The 21,149-nt window shown below is 41.1% G+C and overlaps 1 protein-coding gene across 1 annotated transcript; it reads left to right on the top strand.

Moving 5' to 3' along the window:
- Positions 1 to 895: 895 nt before the first annotated feature.
- sdhdb (succinate dehydrogenase complex, subunit D, integral membrane protein b) lies at positions 896 to 20,076 on the top strand. Its single transcript, XM_063907107.1, has 4 exons — positions 896 to 1,040; positions 2,056 to 2,166; positions 4,789 to 4,939; positions 18,571 to 20,076. Exons 1-4 carry the CDS (start codon positions 992 to 994, stop codon positions 18,734 to 18,736), a joined length of 477 nt encoding a protein of 158 aa, XP_063763177.1. The 5' UTR covers positions 896 to 991; the 3' UTR covers positions 18,737 to 20,076.
- Positions 20,077 to 21,149: the final 1,073 nt, after the last annotated feature.

The following is a 21,149-nucleotide window of genomic DNA, read 5'->3' on the forward strand; positions in this document are numbered from 1 at the left end:
AGATGTTTCACTTGGGTTAACTCTTTAAAAATATCTACTCATGATTTTGGTTTAGTAACGCTGTTTGATTGGATAGTAATGTGTATGAACATCTAACAGCAACCTTTGGAAGGTTTATATTTGTCACTATTTTTATTTTAATAATTTATCTTTTTTGGGGCTCACTTGTACTTGATATATTGTTTTATCAAAGTTTGAGATGAAAAGAGTCAACTCAAAAGCGTTGCTCAGTCCATATCGGACAAGACCTTTGAGGTTAAATAAATAAGATGCAGTGCCTCTCTTTGTGCATGGATCAATACAATCAATCAACGATCAATTAGGTATGAATTTATTTATTAACATGAGCAATGTAAGAATTGTTTACTATATTTTATTGTATTTTGATTTTTGGTTTGTTGCTGTATCTCAATTCAATCTATTGATATTTTTATTTTACACTCTGCAGTATCTTGTCTTTTCCTTATTTTCCCTGTTATTGTATTATTTAAAATGTTGTTGTTTGTTTCTAGAAAGTTCACTGGGACAAACGTGTTTTGTGATATTCAGCTATATATAAACTTTGATTTGATATTATAAACCAATGTATTTATAATATCAAATACAACCCAATATTATCGATAGAAATATCAGTCATAGTAATTTATTAAATCGGAAATTGTCATAATCTACATTCGAGATTGTAAAAATAGTGACTTTTATTTCACTTCACTTTTCATCATTATTTTAAATTTGTTTTGCTTGACAGGATTTCAAGTGTGGACTGCATTTAAACCCTTTAAACTATTTTCTGCTCAGGAAAGACTTTTTAGACTTTTAGGATTATGTCAACCATAAATACTAAGTTTGATTTGAAAGAGGGGCCCACGTGCTGCATGATCTTCTGAAAAAAATGAAGTGTGCATGATCTTCTCAACTCTCTAACATCTCTGTACTGGCAATTCAACAACTACATCCGGGTAACTGTGGTGACCTTGGTTGGTTCATCGTCATGGCGGCTATCGTTAGGTTGAGTTCTGTGTGTCGCAGAGGAGTCAAACGTGAGTATTTCTGCCTGTTTTCATTATGTCTGTCTTTTTAAAACATATGTGCTTACTTTGGTGAAGTTGTTTGATAGCAGGGCCATTTGACAGAAGGGAGGAACAGTATTTATGTAGGAACAAATCACGTCTGGCTAATATTGTTACTTTCAAGTTCAACACATAAGTTACCTAGCAAGCCTTTATTGTAACGTTACGTTTATTCTTCTTCACATCACTGGTTAACGCCAGTAAGCAGCTAACACACTCTCTTAAACAGTATTGTGCACTGAAGGGGGATTGAAGTTTGCTACCATGATGACATCAGACTGTCCATGACGTTATTACGCTGACCGGCACGCCAAACCCTTGTTAAAATTGTATGAACTATAAATTAACACGCTTATTGACCCGCTTACATACAAGGTAAAAAATTCAAACACTCGTGTTTTAAGATAACAAGACTCTGATTTTAATTCGGCATACACAAGATAAACAAAACAAATTGAATATATTACTTATGCTACATAAGTCAAAGTTCATCTAAGGTTAAGACTGCTCGCCACTGCCCTCCTTCGACTGTTTCCAAGTGTACAATTGGTTTTGTGTTTACTTTATTTTAATCCGTCTCTTATGGAAACATCCGATATAAGTTATTTCAGCAACTTAAATTAAAAAAATATATAGCTATTACAATATTGTAGGGCCCTTAAATCAGTTTTATTGCTGTTAGTGACTTGGTAAATAAATGGGTTAAGGTCAGAAATAAATTAGGTTGACACAACAATTAATTTAACATAAATGTACTTGACCTTTTCTTCCTTTTGCATTCTTTTAGTAAATGAACAGAACAGTTAATTATATTCAAATATTTGTTTTTAACTTAAAGGTGTGTTGTGTGTTTAGCTAAGATGTGTTAAATGAAATACTTTATAGCTGTGTATCATGATTATGGGTTTACAGTTTGTGCTGTGGTTAGAGTAACAATATTATTGTCCTTTTGAGAAAACAAACGTGTGGTCTTTTCTATCCTCAGCTTTGTTCTACCAAGGCGCTCTGTTGGCCAGGCCGCTGGTTGTACCACACAAATACCAGGAGCAGTCCTACCAGCTGACGGCAAGGATTCATGCCTCACAGGCTCTTAACGGTCAGTGTTGACAGATGGAGATATGCAGTGAAACATAAAGAATACACAGGGAGTTTATTACACAACTGAGGTAAACCTTGTTATATATCGCAAACCAACAACATATCATTTCAATAATGATTTCAAAAGTGGTGTATTGCGCACCTTTATTTTAAAAGTACTGCTATATGAACAAAAGTGCAATAACATCTGGTTTGCAAACACTTTAACCAAAAAGGTGCATTTTAACAGCAGTATTCCCTTTACACAGAAGCCGTAAAAATATTTCTTGTAAATTTCAACTTCAACATTAATTAATGTAATCAAATCAAATATAAAACCAAAGCTATCTTTCACTGCCAGGGCTTTAACGTTTATCTAGTTTGTTGTAGGAAAACAAGTTACTCAGAGTCCAGTGATAAGAAACTTTAATTTTGCAGTGGTTACAATTAACTCTGGTTCTATCAGCTCTGTGGTGTGAAAGAGATTTAAAATGTCCATGTAAGAGTTGGTACCTTTCTCTATATTTCTGTCTCCGCCAGTTCTATTCTGATCGGTTCATGTGAGCGCTGCAGCAGTCTTAGGCCCGCCCCAAATGCTCTCATTGGTTGAGACGCATGATGACGCCCATCGTAAGCCAACACTGATCAACATCCCACCCCCCTGTGACCCCTGGTTTCTCTGTAGGTGTACTCAGAGCCAGTGAGCAACAGACTTAAAAAAGAAAAAAAAACTGTTAATATGCGATAAAGTAATAATCTGCGTTAACGTGATAATAACGCGTTTACTTGCCCAGCCCTACATAAAATACACAGAAATGACCAATTGTTGAATCGAAACTGGTGTGAACCTGCACTTTGTCAACCATGTAAAAGAAAATTCATTAACCAAGTAATGCTTAGTCCAAGGGTTATCTGTGAAAATGGTCAGAGTTCAGCACCCTATGACACACAGATATTAATACCAATGAACAAGTAAAAGTGTCTGATTTGTGTCAAACTAAATCATTGTGGTACCTTTCTTGGTTTTAATTTTTTTGGGGGGGTTTTATTTAATATTATTTGAATGTGTTGCTTTTCTGTATAGCAGTGGTCATCTTCTACATTTGTCAAAAGGCCAACATTTAACAAACTAATACTCACTATAGGTTGGACTTTCAAATGATTAAGACATCTGTTTATTACCGCCCAAGTTAGTCTTTAATTGTTTAATATTTTCATGTATTGTTATTTTTTATGAACAGACTCTTGAAAAAGACATAAAACCAACATCAATAATGATTAGATTCTCAACATTTAAGACCTCTGCCAAAGAGGCACTGTGATGGCTGGAATGTATAATTACAGAAATGTAATTGCACAGTTCACTCTTTAAATGTAGGTTGCGCTGGTTTATACAAAGTAGGTACACATGTACTTGATTTGGTATTTCCTGTGATCGGGAAGAAGGAGTGTTTTTGAATTGTTGGTATTCTTCAGGACGGATTTGGCCATTTGGCAACCACTGCCTTAGAGTGATGTGTGTGTTCTCTATGTTTGCAATGTGCATTTTTTCTGGTCTGACTTGAAAGCAGGTGGCTGACGGCTTCTGTGACGTAGGTGTGGTGCTTTGTGGTTCATATATAGCACGATAAAAACTAGCATGGTGGCAGCAATTTGACACCAGGGTCATGCAAGGACTGTTTATGCTATCAGGTTTTACCACGGTGACCCACTTTTCAGGTTAGAAAGTCACAGACAGAATATCAAAGTGAAAAAAATAAAATTGGGTTGATTTCTTTACATTTGACACTAAAGTGTTATGGAAATGTTAAAGGAAATGACTACTGTGTGTTATATTGGTGTGAGTCTCCCAATTCAGAACACTACAGTTGTTAGCCAACTTTTTGAAGACTATCCAAAATGTGTTTGCAGAATCAAAAAGTGTTAAGTGTCACATTCTTTAGATTGTTAACATAAGCGTTGATCAAATATTTCCTAAACTACACCAAGAAACCATTTAATTATTAAAGCTGTTTGATTTCAATACATTTGGTATCATTTAGTTCTAAGGAACAAAGGGTTTGAATGGTATATTTCCTCCTGGGAACCGAGGACAATAAGTTTCTTCCAATTTTCTTTTTTGTTTGATTTCCTACCTATCTAGGGTTAAAAAAACATCCTGCAATTTAGAGTTTTTGTTATTTAATTCTTTAATTTTACAGAATGTCTACTGTAGAGGACGTCAAGACCATTTTATTGTGAAAAGAAAGCCAATATTAACAGATAAACTATGTAACATATTGTACTTATAGAGTGATATTAATACAAGAGTACATTCACCTTGGTTTCAAAAATAAGTAATTGGTCTTAACATTGATGCATGATTGGTTTTTTGGTGAATGCTGACAAATCTTCAAAGACTTTGCAGTTTGAATAATATATATTAAGGGTTTAAACGCATAAATGTAATCTGATTCTGGCTCTGAATTTCTGGTTTCATTGTGCCCTAGGTTTAAGAAATAATAGTAAGCCCCTTTTTGATGTTGTGTCATGAGCAATATCTGAGTTTCAATAGAATCTTTTTATATAACACGTTTCTTTTCATCCCTGTTTAAATCTTTGCTGCCGATATTGAGGTCTGCTCTTTGTTTTTGCTCTACAGCGAGCTCTGGCTCCAAAGCAGCCTCTCTGCACTGGACAGCAGAGCGAGTCGTGAGCATCTTGCTCCTGGCCATTGGACCCGTAGCCTATATTAACCCCTGTTCTGCCATCGACTACTCCCTGGCTGCTGCCCTCACCCTGCATGGACACTGGTAAGACGGCAAACACTAACTCATACCATGGTGGCATTATTTGTGAGGATGAAAACTTCAGAGAGACACGGGAGAGCTGGAACTTTGATGGCAAACACTGAAGGTTTATTGTGTAGTTAACGGCCGGAGAATTGACAAGACAGTTGCTGCAGCCATAAAGTGACAGCGGATACCCGACCAATTCTGAAGATCTATACTACAATACGTGGTTTTAACTAGTTCAGAATGGACAATCAGTCGCCAGACTAAACAAATATGGATCCTATATCTACTTAAGCTGTCGTACATGAGAAAAGAATGTATGTCAGGGAACCTACGTTCCAGATAAGAAGGAAAGTCTAAATGTTCCTAAACAATAAACTACAGTGGGGCAAAAAAGTATTTAGTCAGCCACCAATTGTGCAAGTTCTCCCATTTAAAAAGATGAGAGAGGCCTGTAATTTTTATCATAGGTATGCCTCAACTATGAGAGACAAAATGAGAAAAAAAATCCAGGAAATCACATTGTAGGATTTTTAAAGAATTTATTTTCAAATGATTGTGGAAAATAAGTATTTGGTCAATAACAAAAGTTCATCTCAATACTTTGTTATATACCCTTTGTTGGCAATGACAGAGGTCAAACGTTTTCTGTAAGTCTTCACAAGGTTTTCACACACTGTTGCTGGTATTTTGGCCCATTCCTCCATGCAGATCTCCTCTAAAGCAGTGATGTTTTGGGGCAGTCGCTGGGCAACACAGACTTTCAACTCCCTCCAAAGATTTTCTATGGGGTTGAGATCTGGAGACTGGCTAGGCCACTCCAGGACCTTGAAATGCTTCTTACGAAGCCACTCCTTCGTTGCCCTGGCGGTGTGTTTGGGATCATTGTCATGCTGAAAGACCCAGCCATGCTTCATCTTCAGTGCCCTTGCTGATGGAAGGAGGTTTTCACTCAAAATCTCACGATACATGGCCCCATTCATTCTTTCCTTTACACGGATCAGTCGTCCTGGTCCCTTTGCAGAAAAACAGCCCCAAAGCATGATGTTTCCATCCCCATGCTTCACAGTAGGTATGGTGTTCTTTGGATGCATCCTTTCTCCTCCAAACACGACAAGTTGAGTTTTTACCAAAAAGTTCTATTTTGGTTTCATCTGACCATATGACATTCTCCCAATCCTCTTCTGGATCATCCAAATGCCCTCTAGCAAACTTCAGACGGGCCTGGACATGTACTGGCTTAAGCAGGGGGACACGTCTGGAACTGCAGGATTTAAGTCCCTGGCGGCGTAGTGTGTTACTGATGGTAGCCTCTGTTACTTTGGTCCCAGCTCTCTGCAGGTCATTCACTAGGTCCCCCCGTGTGGTTCTGGGATTTTTGCTCACCGTTCTTGTGATCATTTTGACCCCACGGGGTGAGATCTTGCGTGGAGCCCCAGATCGAGGGAGATTAGCAGTGGTCTTGTATGTCTTCCATTTTCTAATAATTGCTCCCACAGTTGATTTCTTCACACCAAGCTGCTTACCTATTGCAGATTCAGTTTTCCCAGCCTGGTGCAGGTCTACAATTTTGTCTCTGTTCTCCTTTGACAGCTCTTTGGTCTTGGCCATAGTGGAGTTTGGAGTATGACTGTTTGAGGTTGTGGACAGGTGTCTTTTATACTGATAACGAGTTCAAAAAGGTGCCATTAATACAGGTAACGAGTGGAGGACAGAGGAGCCTCTTAAAGAAGAAGTTACAGGTCTGTGAGAGCCAGAAATCTTGCTTGTTTGTAGGTGACCAAATACTTATTTTACCAAGGAATTTACCAATTCATTCATTAAAAATCCTACGATGTGATTTTCGGGATTTTTTTTCTCATTTTGTCTCTCATAGTTGAGGTATACCTATGATAAAAATTACAGGCATCTCTCATCTTTTTAAATGGGAGAACTTGCACAATTGGTGGCTGACTAAATACTTTTTTGCCCCACTGTATCTCATGTCTGCTTGTGCTCGGTCAGAAACAACAAAGCGCCCTAGCTGCCCTTCCTTAAAGGAGATTACAGCAACCTGAAGGCCAAAGAACTATACCATGGGAATAGAGACAGAGGATGGAGAACATTATCAACTAGTTCAAAGGTTAAACACCTAAGCAAAATATTCCCTAACAACAACATATTGAATAAACACCATACTCTCCATTTCTAACCAAGCCCCTGAGAAATGAGCCAGGCCTTGAAGCATGTTTTGGTAATACTTAATGAGCCCTTATTTAAATCATAAAGTCTTTTAAAAATGTGCTAAAAGTAGGGCTGAACGATTTTGGAAAATAATCTAATTGCGATTTTTTTCCTCAAAATTGCGATTTAATAATGCGATTATTTTTTCAAGGTCCTCTTCTTATGTATTTTTCAACAAACACAAACAATAAATCAATCGTGAACCTCGTGAGGTAGCAACAGTAGCGAGGCACGTTCTGCACAATACCTGACGTTGCGCACAATGCGCAGCATCTTCCTTTTTAAAGCCAAAAATAATTCCACACAACTGACGTGCCGCCCCTCTTTGGTACCAAACTTCCAGCCGTGCACTTTTCTGACAAGCCTGAGGCCATTGTGCAACAGGTTCAAGTGCAGCGTTGACTTCTTTCCCTGCCTGCTCGGCTCGCTCGCAAGTCACGTGACCAGTCAAACCGCAGCCTTTGCGGTTGGAAAATCTCGTTTTGTCATATCGTGATATTATCCCAAATGCTATTAATCGTTCAGCCCTAGCTAAAAGCCAAATTGAGAGTTATTTGTCTTTGACTGGATGCGAAGCAGTGGCTAGGAGGCAGGGCTTCAGGAAAAGACCACAGGGCGTGCTCTACAGATGTGGAAAATCCGGTCACGGTCTGAGTATTTTTGTATACCAGAGTCAGGACATTTTGGCTTCATGCACCATTAAGTAATGGAACCAGGGCTGGCCTCCAGCCCAAATCTTTGAAACAATGGACTGAGTTTCGTTTCCTGCTAGCTTGGCAATGTTGTGTAGTTTTAAGCTTCTAATGATGATCAAACGTTTTCTTTGAACGGAACTTTACTTCCAAATGCACTATTACAGTATTACAAAGAAGTAGTATTTATTTAAACTACGGCAGGTTGCGACTTGCGACTTCATCTCTGGAATCCTTCATACAACGAATACGCATTACACATTACTTCCTGTTCATCAAAATAAAGGTCTCACATTATCACATTCAAACTAATAATTTTACCATCAGGAAGTAACATTCTCCAAATATCTACTGTAAATAATGTAAATACTTTTCTCCTAACTGTTTTTAAACTAAACAATATAATCATGTCAATTTTACTATTGGATTCAAATAATAATTCACAACATTCCCGCCCAATGAACAATTGTTCATTACTATTCAGTCCACTTAATTAATCTCCAAAGGATATATCAGCTGAACAGGTCTTCTTAACACACTGCCCGTAAAAGTACGAACGGTACAGGAACGAATGAGTCCATCTCTTCCTGGAAACAGTTCTGTTATTCTGCCTATTTTCCAGGTCTGCCGGGGTGCATTGTCTTCTCCGATCAGGATGACATCTCCCACCTTCAGCACAGTGGGTGTAGGTGTCTCACACTTGTGAGCTGATTTCAAGTCTCTGATTTTCGAATCTCTCTTGATGTCTTGACCTGATGTCAGCTGACAAATTTCTTGGCTGAAGCTCTGCTCTTGTGTCATCTTCACCCAGTACACTTCTGCTGCAGTGAGCTCCTCAGAAGTTAGCTCTCCCTGCGTTTTCAGACTGGAGCGGGCATTAGCTATGAACCTTTTCACCCATGCAGTTATTCTTAACACTGTCTTTAACCTGCTGTACTTGTGTAAGTCTAACAGTGGTTCAACTTGTTCAGTGCTAGCGAGCTGTACTGCTGTCTGGAACTTGGATCTGAGCTCAGTGCTCACCTCATCCGCAACACGGTCCTCATCAATGTTCTCTGCCTCATCAGTTGGTGATAGTGACGGAGGGCCGCTCCACCACAGCCGGCTTTGGATGAGGTTCTCGACGCTCTGGCCTCTGGTGGGTAAATCAGCTGGATTGGTTTTACCCTGGCAGTGAGACCACTGTTCTGGATTGGTGAGACCTTGTATCTCAGTCACTCGGTTTGACACAAACGGCTTCCATTTTTGTGCTGCACTGCGTATCCAATGGAAAACAATCATCGAATCTGTTCTCATACTCAGCTGATTTTTCTCCATGTTCAGAGGCTTGAGAAGATTATTTCCTAACCTTGCTCCAATCAGTGCACCCATAAGCTCTAAGCGTGGTAAAGTCAATTTCTTTAATGGGGCTACCTTTGCCTTGGATGCCACAAAACTTGTCACAATCTCCCCTTCCTTGTTCGGTCCTTGTAGATAGGCAACAGGACCGTATGCCTTCTCACTGGCGTCGCAGAAGACGTGCAGTTTCAGTGTCTGTGAGTTTGGCTGAATGTCAATGTGGTACCATCTCGGAATGGCTAGAAGGTGTAGCTTCGGCAGCTCCGCACACCACTGATTCCATTTTTCAGCCAAATCTGTGGGCAACTGTTCATCCCAACTGATTCCCCTCTCCCACAGCTCTTGAAACAGGCACTTTACCCGTATGGTGAATGGAGTAAGGAAACCAATAGGGTCAAAGATACGAGCTGATGTCTGTAGCACACTTCTCTTTGTGTTCTCTTTGCCCTTTAAAATGTTCAACAGTCCCTTTAAATCAAACACAAACTCATCTTTCTCTGATCTCCATACTAACCCCAACACTTTCAGCACATTTCCACAGGTGTCTGTTTCTGTCGCGTGCTCCACTCCACTCTCTGCCCACTTGGCTCTCAGATGTGGTGAGTTGGTTACCCATTTGCACAGGTTCATGCCGGCATGGGACAGGATCTCCTTTGCTGTTGAGGAAACTGAAAGGGCTTCATTCACATTACTTGAGCTGTAGATCAGATCATCCACGTAGAGAGACTCTCTCAGTGCCTCCACTGCCCTGGGCTGCTCACTGTCATACTGCTTGATGTGGTTTCTTATGGTGGCAGCTAACAGGAATGGGCTGGGCGACACTCCGAAAACTACTCTACTCATCCTCATAATCCGCAGCTCACCTTCAGCATCTTTGGTCAGAGGTCCATGTAGCCACAGGAACCTAACAGCATCTTTGTCCTTCTCTGCTAGAGCTATCTGCAGGAAAGCCTTGGTAATGTCTGCAGTAAAGGCTATCTCATGTAATCTGAATTTGATTAGCACATCTAACAGGTTTGGATTAAGGTTTGGCCCGGTCAGTAAACAGTCATTTAGGGAGGGGCAACCTTCCTCATGTGATGATGCATCAAATACAATTCTCAGTTTAGTTGTTACCTTATCTTCTCGAAGAACAGCATGATGTGGCATGTAGTATCTCACAGCCTCTGGCTGCTCTGCCGCTGACACATCCTCAGGTACATCCTCACAGATGCCTTGCTGCAGATAATCCTGTATGACATCATTGTACCTTGAGTACAGGGTTGCATCCATTTTGAGTCTCCTCTTGAGGCCTTCGAACCGTCCTTTAGCCACTCGGAAGTTGTCTGGGAGTGTCGGTTTGTCAGGTCGCCATGGTAACTCAACTTGGTAGCGGTCATCTTTGTGTGTCACAGTCTGTTCAAAGTTCTGTAGAGCGTCAGTTTCCACTGCACTCTGGGCCTTCTCATTAACAATGCCCAGTGACTCCACCTCCCAAAAGGCATGTAGCTGTTTTGAGATCTGTGTGTCCTCTTCTAGGCTGATGTGCATACAAGTAGCATCAGTTACACTGGATGTTGAAACTGGCCCCTGCAAAGCCCACCCGAAGCTGCTTTCTACGGCCACTAGTGATTCTGTTATTCTCTGGACTTTGCCTGACACCACTTTCCAGTAATAGTCTGCCCCTATGAGCATCGACAGTTCTGGGTCATCAGGGCCGTCCAGTGGAAAATCAGCAAGCTGCAGACCTTTTCTCCTGAGCTCCTCTTGGATGGGTTCACTGGGGACCTTTATCACTGCCGAGCACACTTGAGGGGTTTCCACAGCTTCAATCTCAATCCTTTGCTGTGTGTTCCACACATTTTCCAGAGAGACCTTCACAATGTTACGCTGTGCCTTCACATGAGCTGTAGATCCAAAGGTGTGTAGATGCAGCGTTTCTTGTCTTACCACTGGTAATCTTAAGGCTTTCACCACACCCTCATGAATGAAGCTTCTCTGGCTGCCTCCATCTAACAGACAGCGTACGATTTTTCTCCCTGCTGGGCCCTCTGTCCATGCTTTCACTGTCTGGAGCAACACTGTGTTCTGTGAATTAGCTTTCTGTTTCGCTGTGCTGGACACAGAGGACACAACAGCCTCTGTGCTGCCACTGTCCACATCTGCCTTTGCTTCACATTGCTCACAAACTGACTGGTGATGTCTGCGACCACACAGAGGGCATGAAACACCTTTAACTTTGCAGAATTTTGCTATGTGTTTTGGGCCAAGGCACACGTAGCATCTTCCAAGCTTTCTTAATTTTTCTTTGCGAGTAGACACAGAATTCTCAGTACAATGTTCTGGTTTATGGTTAGCACTGTCACAATATATGCAGATCTGTGGTGCATTACTTGCTGTGTGCAACGCAGTAGCTGAGGGCACGTTCCATTTTTTAGGTTTGTTTTCATAAGGGGGTGCTGGCCTACTGAATGGTTTATTACTTGGTGGAATGTCTCTTTGAATGTTACCTGGTCTGGTAAGCTGAAGTGCTCTCTCTCTGCTTTGGACCTCCTTTTGCAGGAACTGGATGAGCTCTGGCACCTTCCATTCGTCATTGGGGTCTGACTTGCGCGTGTAGACTAGTGCTATGTCTTCCGGCAGAAGCTGGAGCAGTACTGGACATAGCAGGCAGCCATATGTGTCACTGTGAACTCCCATGGACTCTAGACTGCGAATCTGTATTTCACATTCGTCGTACAGGTGCCTGAGTGCTGCAACATCTGATGACCTTTTCACAGGGGTTAAGCTCAGTAGTTTGGACATGTGTGCACTAATTACAATGTCTTTCCTTCCAAAACGATTGCGGAGCAATTCAACTGCAGCGTCATAATTGCTATCATTCAAAGTAAGCCCTGCAACAGCTCTTGCTGCTGCTCCAGTCAAATAGGATCTCAGATAGGTAAATTTCTCCCTCTTACACAGTGCATCATTCTCATGAATAGCCGTTTCATACTGAGACCAGAATTCTTGCCACTGGCTAATTTCTCCACTGTATTTCTCTATCACCAGCTTCGGTAGTTTAACTGTCTGTCTACTCACTGGTCTCACGGAGTTCGAACTTGCATTGCTCACCCGCACACTCACGTTATCACGTGCAGGCTGAATGAGCCTCGTGGCACGAGCCTTCAGCGTGGTAATACGGTCCTGGTATTCCTGAGTACTAGCAATCTCCGTCTCAAGGTCGTCTGTCGACGTTTCATCTTCAATGCCTTTGTTTAAGTCCATTAAAATATCTTCCTTGGTCGACAATACTGACAGCATTTCACGAAGTTTATCACAGTCGGGCACCTCATTGATCACCTCCTCATCTAAGCGATTCAACAACTTCGTTGTAGATGTGCGTACCGTCTTTCTCTTCTTCTTCATCCGTTCAAAACGCTCGGCCATCTCTGCTGCCAATGTAGCTAGCGTTAGCTTCCAACTTCGACACAGTCAATTCAATCTTCAATTCCCGGGTTTCGGCACCAAAATGTTGTGTAGTTTTAAGCTTCTAATGATGATCAAACGTTTTCTTTGAACGGAACTTTACTTCCAAATGCACTATTACAGTATTACAAAGAAGTAGTATTTATTTAAACTACGGCAGGTTGCGACTTGCGACTTCATCTCTGGAATCCTTCATACAACGAATACGCATTACACATTACTTCCTGTTCATCAAAATAAAGGTCTCACATTATCACATTCAAACTAATAATTTTACCATCAGGAAGTAACATTCTCCAAATATCTACTGTAAATAATGTAAATACTTTTCTCCTAACTGTTTTTAAACTAAACAATATAATCATGTCAATTTTACTATTGGATTCAAATAATAATTCACAACAGGCAATTACACAATAAGGGTCTTTTTCCTTCCAGTGGTACTTTTTGTTCTTATAAAGTGCTCTATTTTCAGTCTGTTACCAAATTATTGGGTGTGAAGATCCTACTTTCATGAAGATTATAAGGTTTAGTTTTTGATAATACTTTTTTTTAAAATTATTTTTGGGCCTGACATTTTAACTTCAGTACCACAAGCTGAAGGGACCAGTCACTCTGTGGATCATACACTTCCCTTATCCTGAGAAAACGTGATGGGTTAATCACTATCATCTCGAGTTTTCACAGGGATTTGTAGTCCAATGCCAATGGGGTATTAATTCGACTTGTCAGCATCCCGGTCACAGCCCTCCTCACCTCTGTGGTCATACACCAGCAGATTAGAGCAGTGGTTCTTAAACTTTTTGTCTGACGACCCCACAAAAAAAACTGGAGAGGTTTGGTGACCCCACTTTCCCAAAAGTGTGTAAGTGTGACGTCACGTTTCCGTAGCAACCGATTTTTTGTTCCAATCCAAACAAATTAACAATGTATGACGATTATTTTATGGAAAAGGAACGATTTTGTGTGAATTAATTTACGAGTTTGCGTCTCCAATGATTTGAGTGATAGTCATACATTTTGAAAGAAACAGCAATGCCATCTGCAGTTTGGTTGTTTGGGGGCGGGCTGTAAATCGCGTTGCCAGGACAACGTTATGCATTGCAAACCCATGGTAACGACTGTCAATCAAGCAAAAACAAATAGGCAATGTGTAAGAAAAGGCCTGGGCGGCAACAATTTATTAACGCAAACAAGAACTGGAACAAACAAAGCAATGAAACAAATGTCCAAATCAAACGGGAGTCAAGAGTCAACAGAGAGTGTGTATGATTGGAACGATCTCACTTCCTCTTATACGGACGCCATGTCAATGAGAAGGATGGGCCTGCTTCCGCGAGCATAGCAGGTCAATTCGGGGATCGATGCTGCTCACAGCAACACGAAGATTCTCCTCCATGCTGTTGAGACGACATCTGTATTTGTTCTTTATGTAGGCCAGGGACGAAAATGTCTTTTCGCACAGATAGGTTGATCCAAACGGCGTGAGGATGTCCATGGCAGCCTTGGACAACCCGGGGTATTCCTGCACAACTGACAGCCAGAATTCATCTAGAGTTTTTGAGGCAAACGACGCCTGCAATGTGCGGTCGCTGGACAGCTCAATCAGCGCATCCTCGAGCTCAGATGGCAGGTTGTTTGAGGAGCAGTTGGTGAATGGTTGTCGTACCCAGTCAAAAGGCTCTACATTCTCCGTGAGGAAATACTTATTGAATTTGTCGAGGAGACTACGAAGATGACAGGTTATTGACTCTTTCAATGAATTGGCATTCATGTCACTCTCCAAAAAGTCGTGCAGCTCCGAGAACATTTCAAAGTCCCCACTCTCTGCACGGGCTGCCCAACGCTGCAATTTTTTGTGAAAGCATTCACTTTGTCTGAGAGGGTCAGGATGTTTGTGCTGGGGCCTTGTAGTGACAGGTTGAGACTATTTAATTTGTCAAATATGCACGCCAGGTATGCAAGACGTGATAACCATCTCGAGTCAGTGAGATGGTCTGCAAGAGGGGAATGCACGTCTGAGAGGAAGGTGCGCACCTCGCTTCGCAACTCGAACAGGCGTGTAAGAACTTTGCCCCGTGAAAGCCACCTTACCTCTGAATGAAAAAGAAGGGATTCATGTGCAGACCCCATTTCCTGGCAGAGAAGGGCGAAGAGTCGTGAATTTAAAGGGCGCGATTTGATCGAATTCACTATTTGGATTGCTGTTTGAAGAACATTGTTAAGCTCGGGTTCAAGTGTCTTGGATGCCAGGGCCTCCCTATGGATAATGCAGTGTGTGAACTTGACATGTGGTGCAACGCTAAGGACCTTGGCTTTCAGCCCTTTGTGTTTTCCCATCATAGCCCCGGCACCGTCAGTGCATATGCTTATGCATTTATCCCAATCCAGGCCTGTCTCCTCCATCCAACCATTAAGACAGTTAAAAATGTCTCCACCAGTACATCTTCCTTCCATCGGAGAGCAGCACAGCATGTCCTCATGCAGTTTCCCGTCATGACTGTAGCGAATGAAAACCATTAAATGGGCTACATTAGTCAAGTCAGTAGACTCGTCTAACTGCAAAGAAAACCGGCTGTTTTTCACTCTCTCGATGAGCTGGCATTTCATATCATTAGCGATGTCGTTAATGCGTTTGGACATGGTATCATTGGAGAGGGGAATCTGTTTAAGCACACTTGCGATCTTTTCACCATGCATTGCTGTGGTCATCGCAATTGCTGCAGGAAGGATGAGGCTTTCAGCAATTGTGTGTGGCTTTTGTGCTTTGGCTACAAGGTGGGCCACTTTGTATGACGCTGCCAAGGCTTTGGTGGGCACAGTAGCTTGGCTATGCACAACGGTCTTTTGCCCATGCAGCGCAGCTTCTTTTCGTAAAAAAAATGTCATGGGTTTCTGAGCATCATCTGGATGTCGGCTTTCGAGATGTCGTCTCATTTTTGTGGGCTTTAAACTTTCATGTGCCAGAACATCGCCGCAAATAACACACTGTGGGTGGTCGAGCTCATGTTTTACCTGGCACGTGAATCCATATTTAAGAAATTCTTTCAGGTATCGGCGACGCCTCGTTGGTGGGTCTTTTTTATTCTCACCACCGGCCAAACTTGTCCCATCTGAGGATCGCGGAGGAGTAGGTGCACAACTGGAGGTAGATGGCACTTCTGAGCTCAAATCATTGTTTTTTAGCAGCCACCTGTCCATTTTTGATGAAAGTTATAACTAGGCTAGTGGCTAAAAAAGTGGCTAGTATCACAAACGTGGCTAGTAACGTGGCGAGTTAACTATGACGTATTGTAAAAAAACCGGGAAGAAATTGAGTTTGAACAGTGGGCGCAGATTGTTACATTGTTTCTATCATAGGACCAATAAACGATTCGAAACGCCATTTAAAGCTGGGCAACTTTTTTTTTTCTCTCTCTCTCTCCCTCTTAACAGCGTGTAGGAATGAGAAAAAGGCAGATTTTCATTGTATTGACATTTTATTTTTCGTTGTTTCACCAGGTGTTATAACAGCTAATTTCCGACTGAAGTAACAAATAATTTTGCGACCCCACGGAAGTTTTTGCCGACCCCGTTTGGGGTCGCGACCCCTAGTTTAAGAATCACTGGATTAGAGTGGGTGGGGATTTTGAATGAAAGTTCTTTGAACCCTCCACAAACTTATTTCCCTAACGTCTCTACCCAGGTCATAGAATTAGCTTGCTCACTGACCCTCACAGGACAAAATGCAAACGTTATGCCATGGGGCTTTGGTGCCATCTCGCCTCAGCTGTCAGCAGCTATTAATTCAGCCCCGATTAGTCGTGGCTTTGTTTGCAGACTTGAGAGGGTGGCTTTAGCTTAGCGTCGCAGCGATGTGTTCTTCCGTCAGTTTGAGCGCAGACTTAGCAGCCTGCCAGGTGTAGGCCGTAAATCCCAGTCATGAGTAGTGATAAGTCTTCTCAAGCGACACGTACCTCGAAGGGTCCAGCCAAGTCTTTTGTGTCCAAAACTAGTTAGACTGATGCTGCGATTGGCATTGTAGAAGGCCTGGGACGAAGCATGGGAAGGTAGGAAAGGTTCCTCTTATTTTGACTAGTACTGGGAATATTAGTCTGCCCAGCAGGATTGTATAGCACTAAGGAATGTGAGAACTGAAAGCCTTTATTTAGATATTAGGGGATTTAATCTTAGGAGGTAGAGGCCTGGCCAATTTATCATCCAAGCTCTCATAGAAAATCCATGTTTTGTTTTTTAAATACAATCTTTTACAGGAAAAGCCTTTATACATAAAACATCAACTATAAATCGCAAGGTGCATTGGGCCCAAAACATTTAATTACCATGCTCTGCTACTTGGACCATTGTCTGTTGGAATCTGAAGATAATGCTGTTAAGACACCTCATTTTACAATCTGCAGCTTATATCAATTTACTCTATTCCCCCTTTTCCACCAAACTGGATCTGGTTCAAGATCCGATCTTTTGCTTTCCTGGTGCTTTTGTGTTTCCACCTCTCAGAGTGGAGCTGAAGTGGAGCTGCGTCATTGCGTCATCGTTTGCGTTTACGTGCCCCCTTATGACTGATTAATATTCACTGTCTGACTGTCACACGAGAAGCTGATGCATACTCCTCCTCCCCCATAAGTGAATGTGTTTCAGTCTGAATTGATGCTGTTTGGCATCACAACGCTGTTATGAAAGTGTCTCTGGCTTTAGACAGGTGATGTTATAGCAAGCGAGGCTACTCTGACTATCTTGACTACTCTGCTTTCCTATTGTGGCATAAGCCGTTTTCTACAGGCGTATTTTTCCAGCGTAGTTTTCCTTATGATTTTACTTCTGATGGCAGCCTTTGTAGCCCATGTATTGATTCCATCCGATAGCTGCAATAATACAAAACAACTGGAGAACATCGGCCTGCTCTTCCCAATGGTCAATAACAGAGAACGGATGGTGATTAAAGTACGGTAAAAATAAACAGCATCACACTGAGCCTGTTTAGTGTTGCCTGACTTGATAAAGTGTGTGTTTATAAGTGTGTGGTCGCGTTGTAGTCACTTTGCTCAACAATACTGCTGTTACAACTTGTACTCGCCATGAACTGTTATTGCTCAGGTTAATCTCCCCACCTCCGAAGTGAGCGTGACGTATTGGTTCGTATTAGATCTTGCCAGGCAGCCGAGTGGGGCCATAAAGATCCGGTTTTTCGGGGCTTAAAGCCGGCGCCGCTGCGGTGGAAACACGTAAAACCAGATCTTTATCGGCTCCAGCTCCGGCTCCGGGTTGGTGGAAAAACGGCATAAATGTACTCTGAACTGAGCACAGTAATCGGTTCCTAACAGCAACAACAAAGTGTATTAAATCAGCTATTGTATTGCCTTGAGTTTACACCTCTGGTATAGAGTGGTGCAGTGGTGACATACTTTTATATTCCGTCCCTGTAGTTGGCATCGCCAGGCCTCCTTCGACAAAAAACCAGCGCAATTTTTCGATTGGATTTTGCAATATTACAAACGATGGTACGTTTTGTCCAGGACAATCTCCACATATTAACAGTGCTTTTATAATTGAAGCAAATGGCAATCCCACAAGAAATTGGCTAACATAATTAGCTATTAAAGAACTACATCGCAAACACCTGACTTCACTTTACCACCACTAAGCTAAAGGCGGAATCATGTTGGCCGTGTTGATGTTAAGCGGTCTTATTTAGCAACTTATTAGCAACCTACTTTAAGGCGCATAAGACGTTCACCAGTGAGGAGAAAAATTGTGAAAAAGCAAAATTGTGTAGGCTTGCATCAGCCAGGAACGTATTTTGTTATGTATCCACTAACTCATTTATAAATCCATTGGCTGACGGACAAGGGAGCCAGCAAGCGCTAAAATGCTAACGTTAAAAAATGTGCGTGGCCTACTAAGAAAAACTGACGGTCAAACGTTTGTTTGCATGTTTTTGTTTGGTAGGGGTATCGGGCAGGTGTTGACAGACTACGTTCATGGGGACGCAAAGATCAAGATGGCCAACGCCGGCCTCTTCCTCCTCTCTACGGTCACCTTCGCCGGTCTCTGCTACTTCAACTACAACGACGTGGGCCTCTGCAAAGCAATCGCCCTGCTCTGGAGCAAATGAATTAACTGTGGACTGGGAAGCTTGGAGGACCGAGACACCGGGATCGGAGTAATCTTGTCCTGGCTGATTGTAAAAAAAATTCAAGGTGTTCTATGTAAATTCTTATAAATATATCATGTTGACAATATAACAGTGATTCACAAGGGTGTTATTGTAATTGATGTCGATCAATTCAGGCTTGGTCTCTGTGTCAACAACTGGCATCCATTTTTATGTTCAATGTCGAATTAATTCTAGCAGCGTTCCCCTGTAGATTTTGATCCTAAGCAACAAGATGTCCAACTATACAAATGGGAAATACCGGTTTCCTCGCATGTAATCGTTGTGTTTACTGGGTACATTCATAAACAGCTACGACTTCAATTAAGTCTTACACAAAAGTGCTGTTTTGTTCGGGTTTTGTATGTGGCTCACTTCTTAAATGTATTTTGTTTCATTCACAACGTGTACATACTTCTGTTTTGCTGATAAACTCATCAGGGATAGCAGGGCGGATCCTCTCGCCCTCCACACTAACCCCCCCTGCTCAAATGATTCACGAGATCCTGAGATCTTTTTCTTTTGTTGCCACATTCTTAGCCTTTCCCTCACCTGGAGTACTCAAGTTTCACTGTATGCTGATGACTGAACGCTGTTTTCAAATTTCTACCTGTCAGTTTTTGTTGAGGGCAGTTAGCTTTGGCTAATTGGAGGTTCTATTGAAGGTTCATTATTCATCCTAAAATGAAGCCGATCCTACATATGTTATCACCAGTACAGTGGCTTTAATGTTCTGCCAGCGTACAGAACTAGTTCACATGGTTTCTGAAAAGAACGTAGCATCACCGCGTCTGTAAGGTCATTTGTTGAGTCGTACTTTATGGATTACAAACCCCCTCCAATGTAAGTGAGCAAACGACAAAATAAAAACATGTCGAACTTCAAAATGTTTCATATAAAAATATTGTTGGCAGTTTTGTTTATTTATTTCTGCTCAAAAATGAAAGACAAATGTCAGTGTTCCTTCATCAATGGACCTGTATAAGATTCAATATGTCTGACTAATCCAACCTCCTTGCATGCAGCTATTTATTCCAGCAATCATTTTCTTGTTCTGCTTGTATAAGTGTTGCCGGCTTTAAAACTGGTTTTAACTCCAACCTCTTGTCTCAATGCTCACACAGTAAATGTTTCTGAGAGCTTACATGTTCTGTGTCGGTCTGTTTGATTCTTCCAAGAATTGTCCATTTGTAATATCTGTTCAATTTTTGCTCAACTTTTCAGATTATACGCACAAAATGCGATGCAAGAAAAATGCACTGTTCCTGCCTCAGCAAAATAAAGTTGGCTTTACAGATGTTTTCCTATTTTGACAGTTTATGACATAACAATACACACAATGACCCTAAAGGAGTACAAAAGGTATGGAATCAAACAGCGGCGGAAAAAATTACCACTTTGAAGCACCTTGAAACAACGTTGATTTTAAAGTGTGCTATAGAAATACAATGTATTTTTTAAATGTTTTATTATGCAGCATAGAAACAAAATATAACATTTGAACAGGTTAAGAGAAACTTCGAAGTAAAAGGTATGGTAAAAAAATAAAAAAAGATTCCTCTTGAAAAAAAAGAGTGAATCAATGCAAAGATATAAAACCCTACAATAAAAGCAAACGTACAATAAAATGTAAACAGATGATAGTAATAACACCTTCATAATTATAATAAATTCTTAAAAGACCAACTTTAAAGGAAATGTTGCTTTAAGCTGTTAAATAAAAAAGTTAAAATCCTTTAAGACCAATAAAATGAATAAAACAATATAATAGTAGGTAAATAATAAAGACTAAAAGACCTTTTAAAGGAGGGCGTCGATAATAAAAAGCTAATCTAAAAAGATGTGTCTTTAACTGTCGTTTAAAAATGTCCACTGAGTTGGCCTAAAATAGTATGAGGGTAATACTGTGGCGCTGATCTTGTATGTAAGATGTATCAGTTCTCGCGAACACATTACGCCCGTATTCAAAATGGAGCCTAGGATGTAGGAAACAAAGCTGTTTCTGTGTGATGTCTATTCAACACAATTTTCCTATTTCTGGAGTAATTTTACAGTTTTTGACATGCAGAGATGTTGCTTTCTGGCATCACTTTTTATGTTGGAAAATCGGCACTTCGGTACGAGGGCGCAGCGCCCTGTAACCTGTTTTAGACAAAACCCTGCATGCCTATGAATATTAAAACCAGAAAAACTGATAATGCTGCAGTGTTCTCTTACATTTTTTCCAGAGCTGTATTATAAACCATTCTTATGTAATAAATAACAAAATCAAATACTTCATTTGAAATTGTTATCATATTTACAAACATTAATTACAATGCATTCCATTTTGAATACCCGGGTAGAAATGAATACAGTAAAAAAGCTAGTCGTA

Source organism: Eleginops maclovinus, chromosome 18 (genome assembly GCF_036324505.1).
Source record: "Eleginops maclovinus isolate JMC-PN-2008 ecotype Puerto Natales chromosome 18, JC_Emac_rtc_rv5, whole genome shotgun sequence".
NCBI lineage: Eukaryota > Metazoa > Chordata > Actinopteri > Perciformes > Eleginopidae > Eleginops > Eleginops maclovinus.

Bases quoted from the DNA above. Each gene is read 5' to 3' on its own strand.
- sdhdb (XM_063907107.1), top strand. From the start codon at position 992: ATGGCGGCTATCGTTAGGTTGAGTTCTGTGTGTCGCAGAGGAGTCAAA. The intron at 1,041-2,055 runs GTGAGTATTTCT...TTCTATCCTCAG, and splicing joins GTGTCGCAGAGGAGTCAAAC to CTTTGTTCTACCAAGGCGCT. The intron at 2,167-4,788 runs GTCAGTGTTGAC...TTTGCTCTACAG, and splicing joins TGCCTCACAGGCTCTTAACG to CGAGCTCTGGCTCCAAAGCA.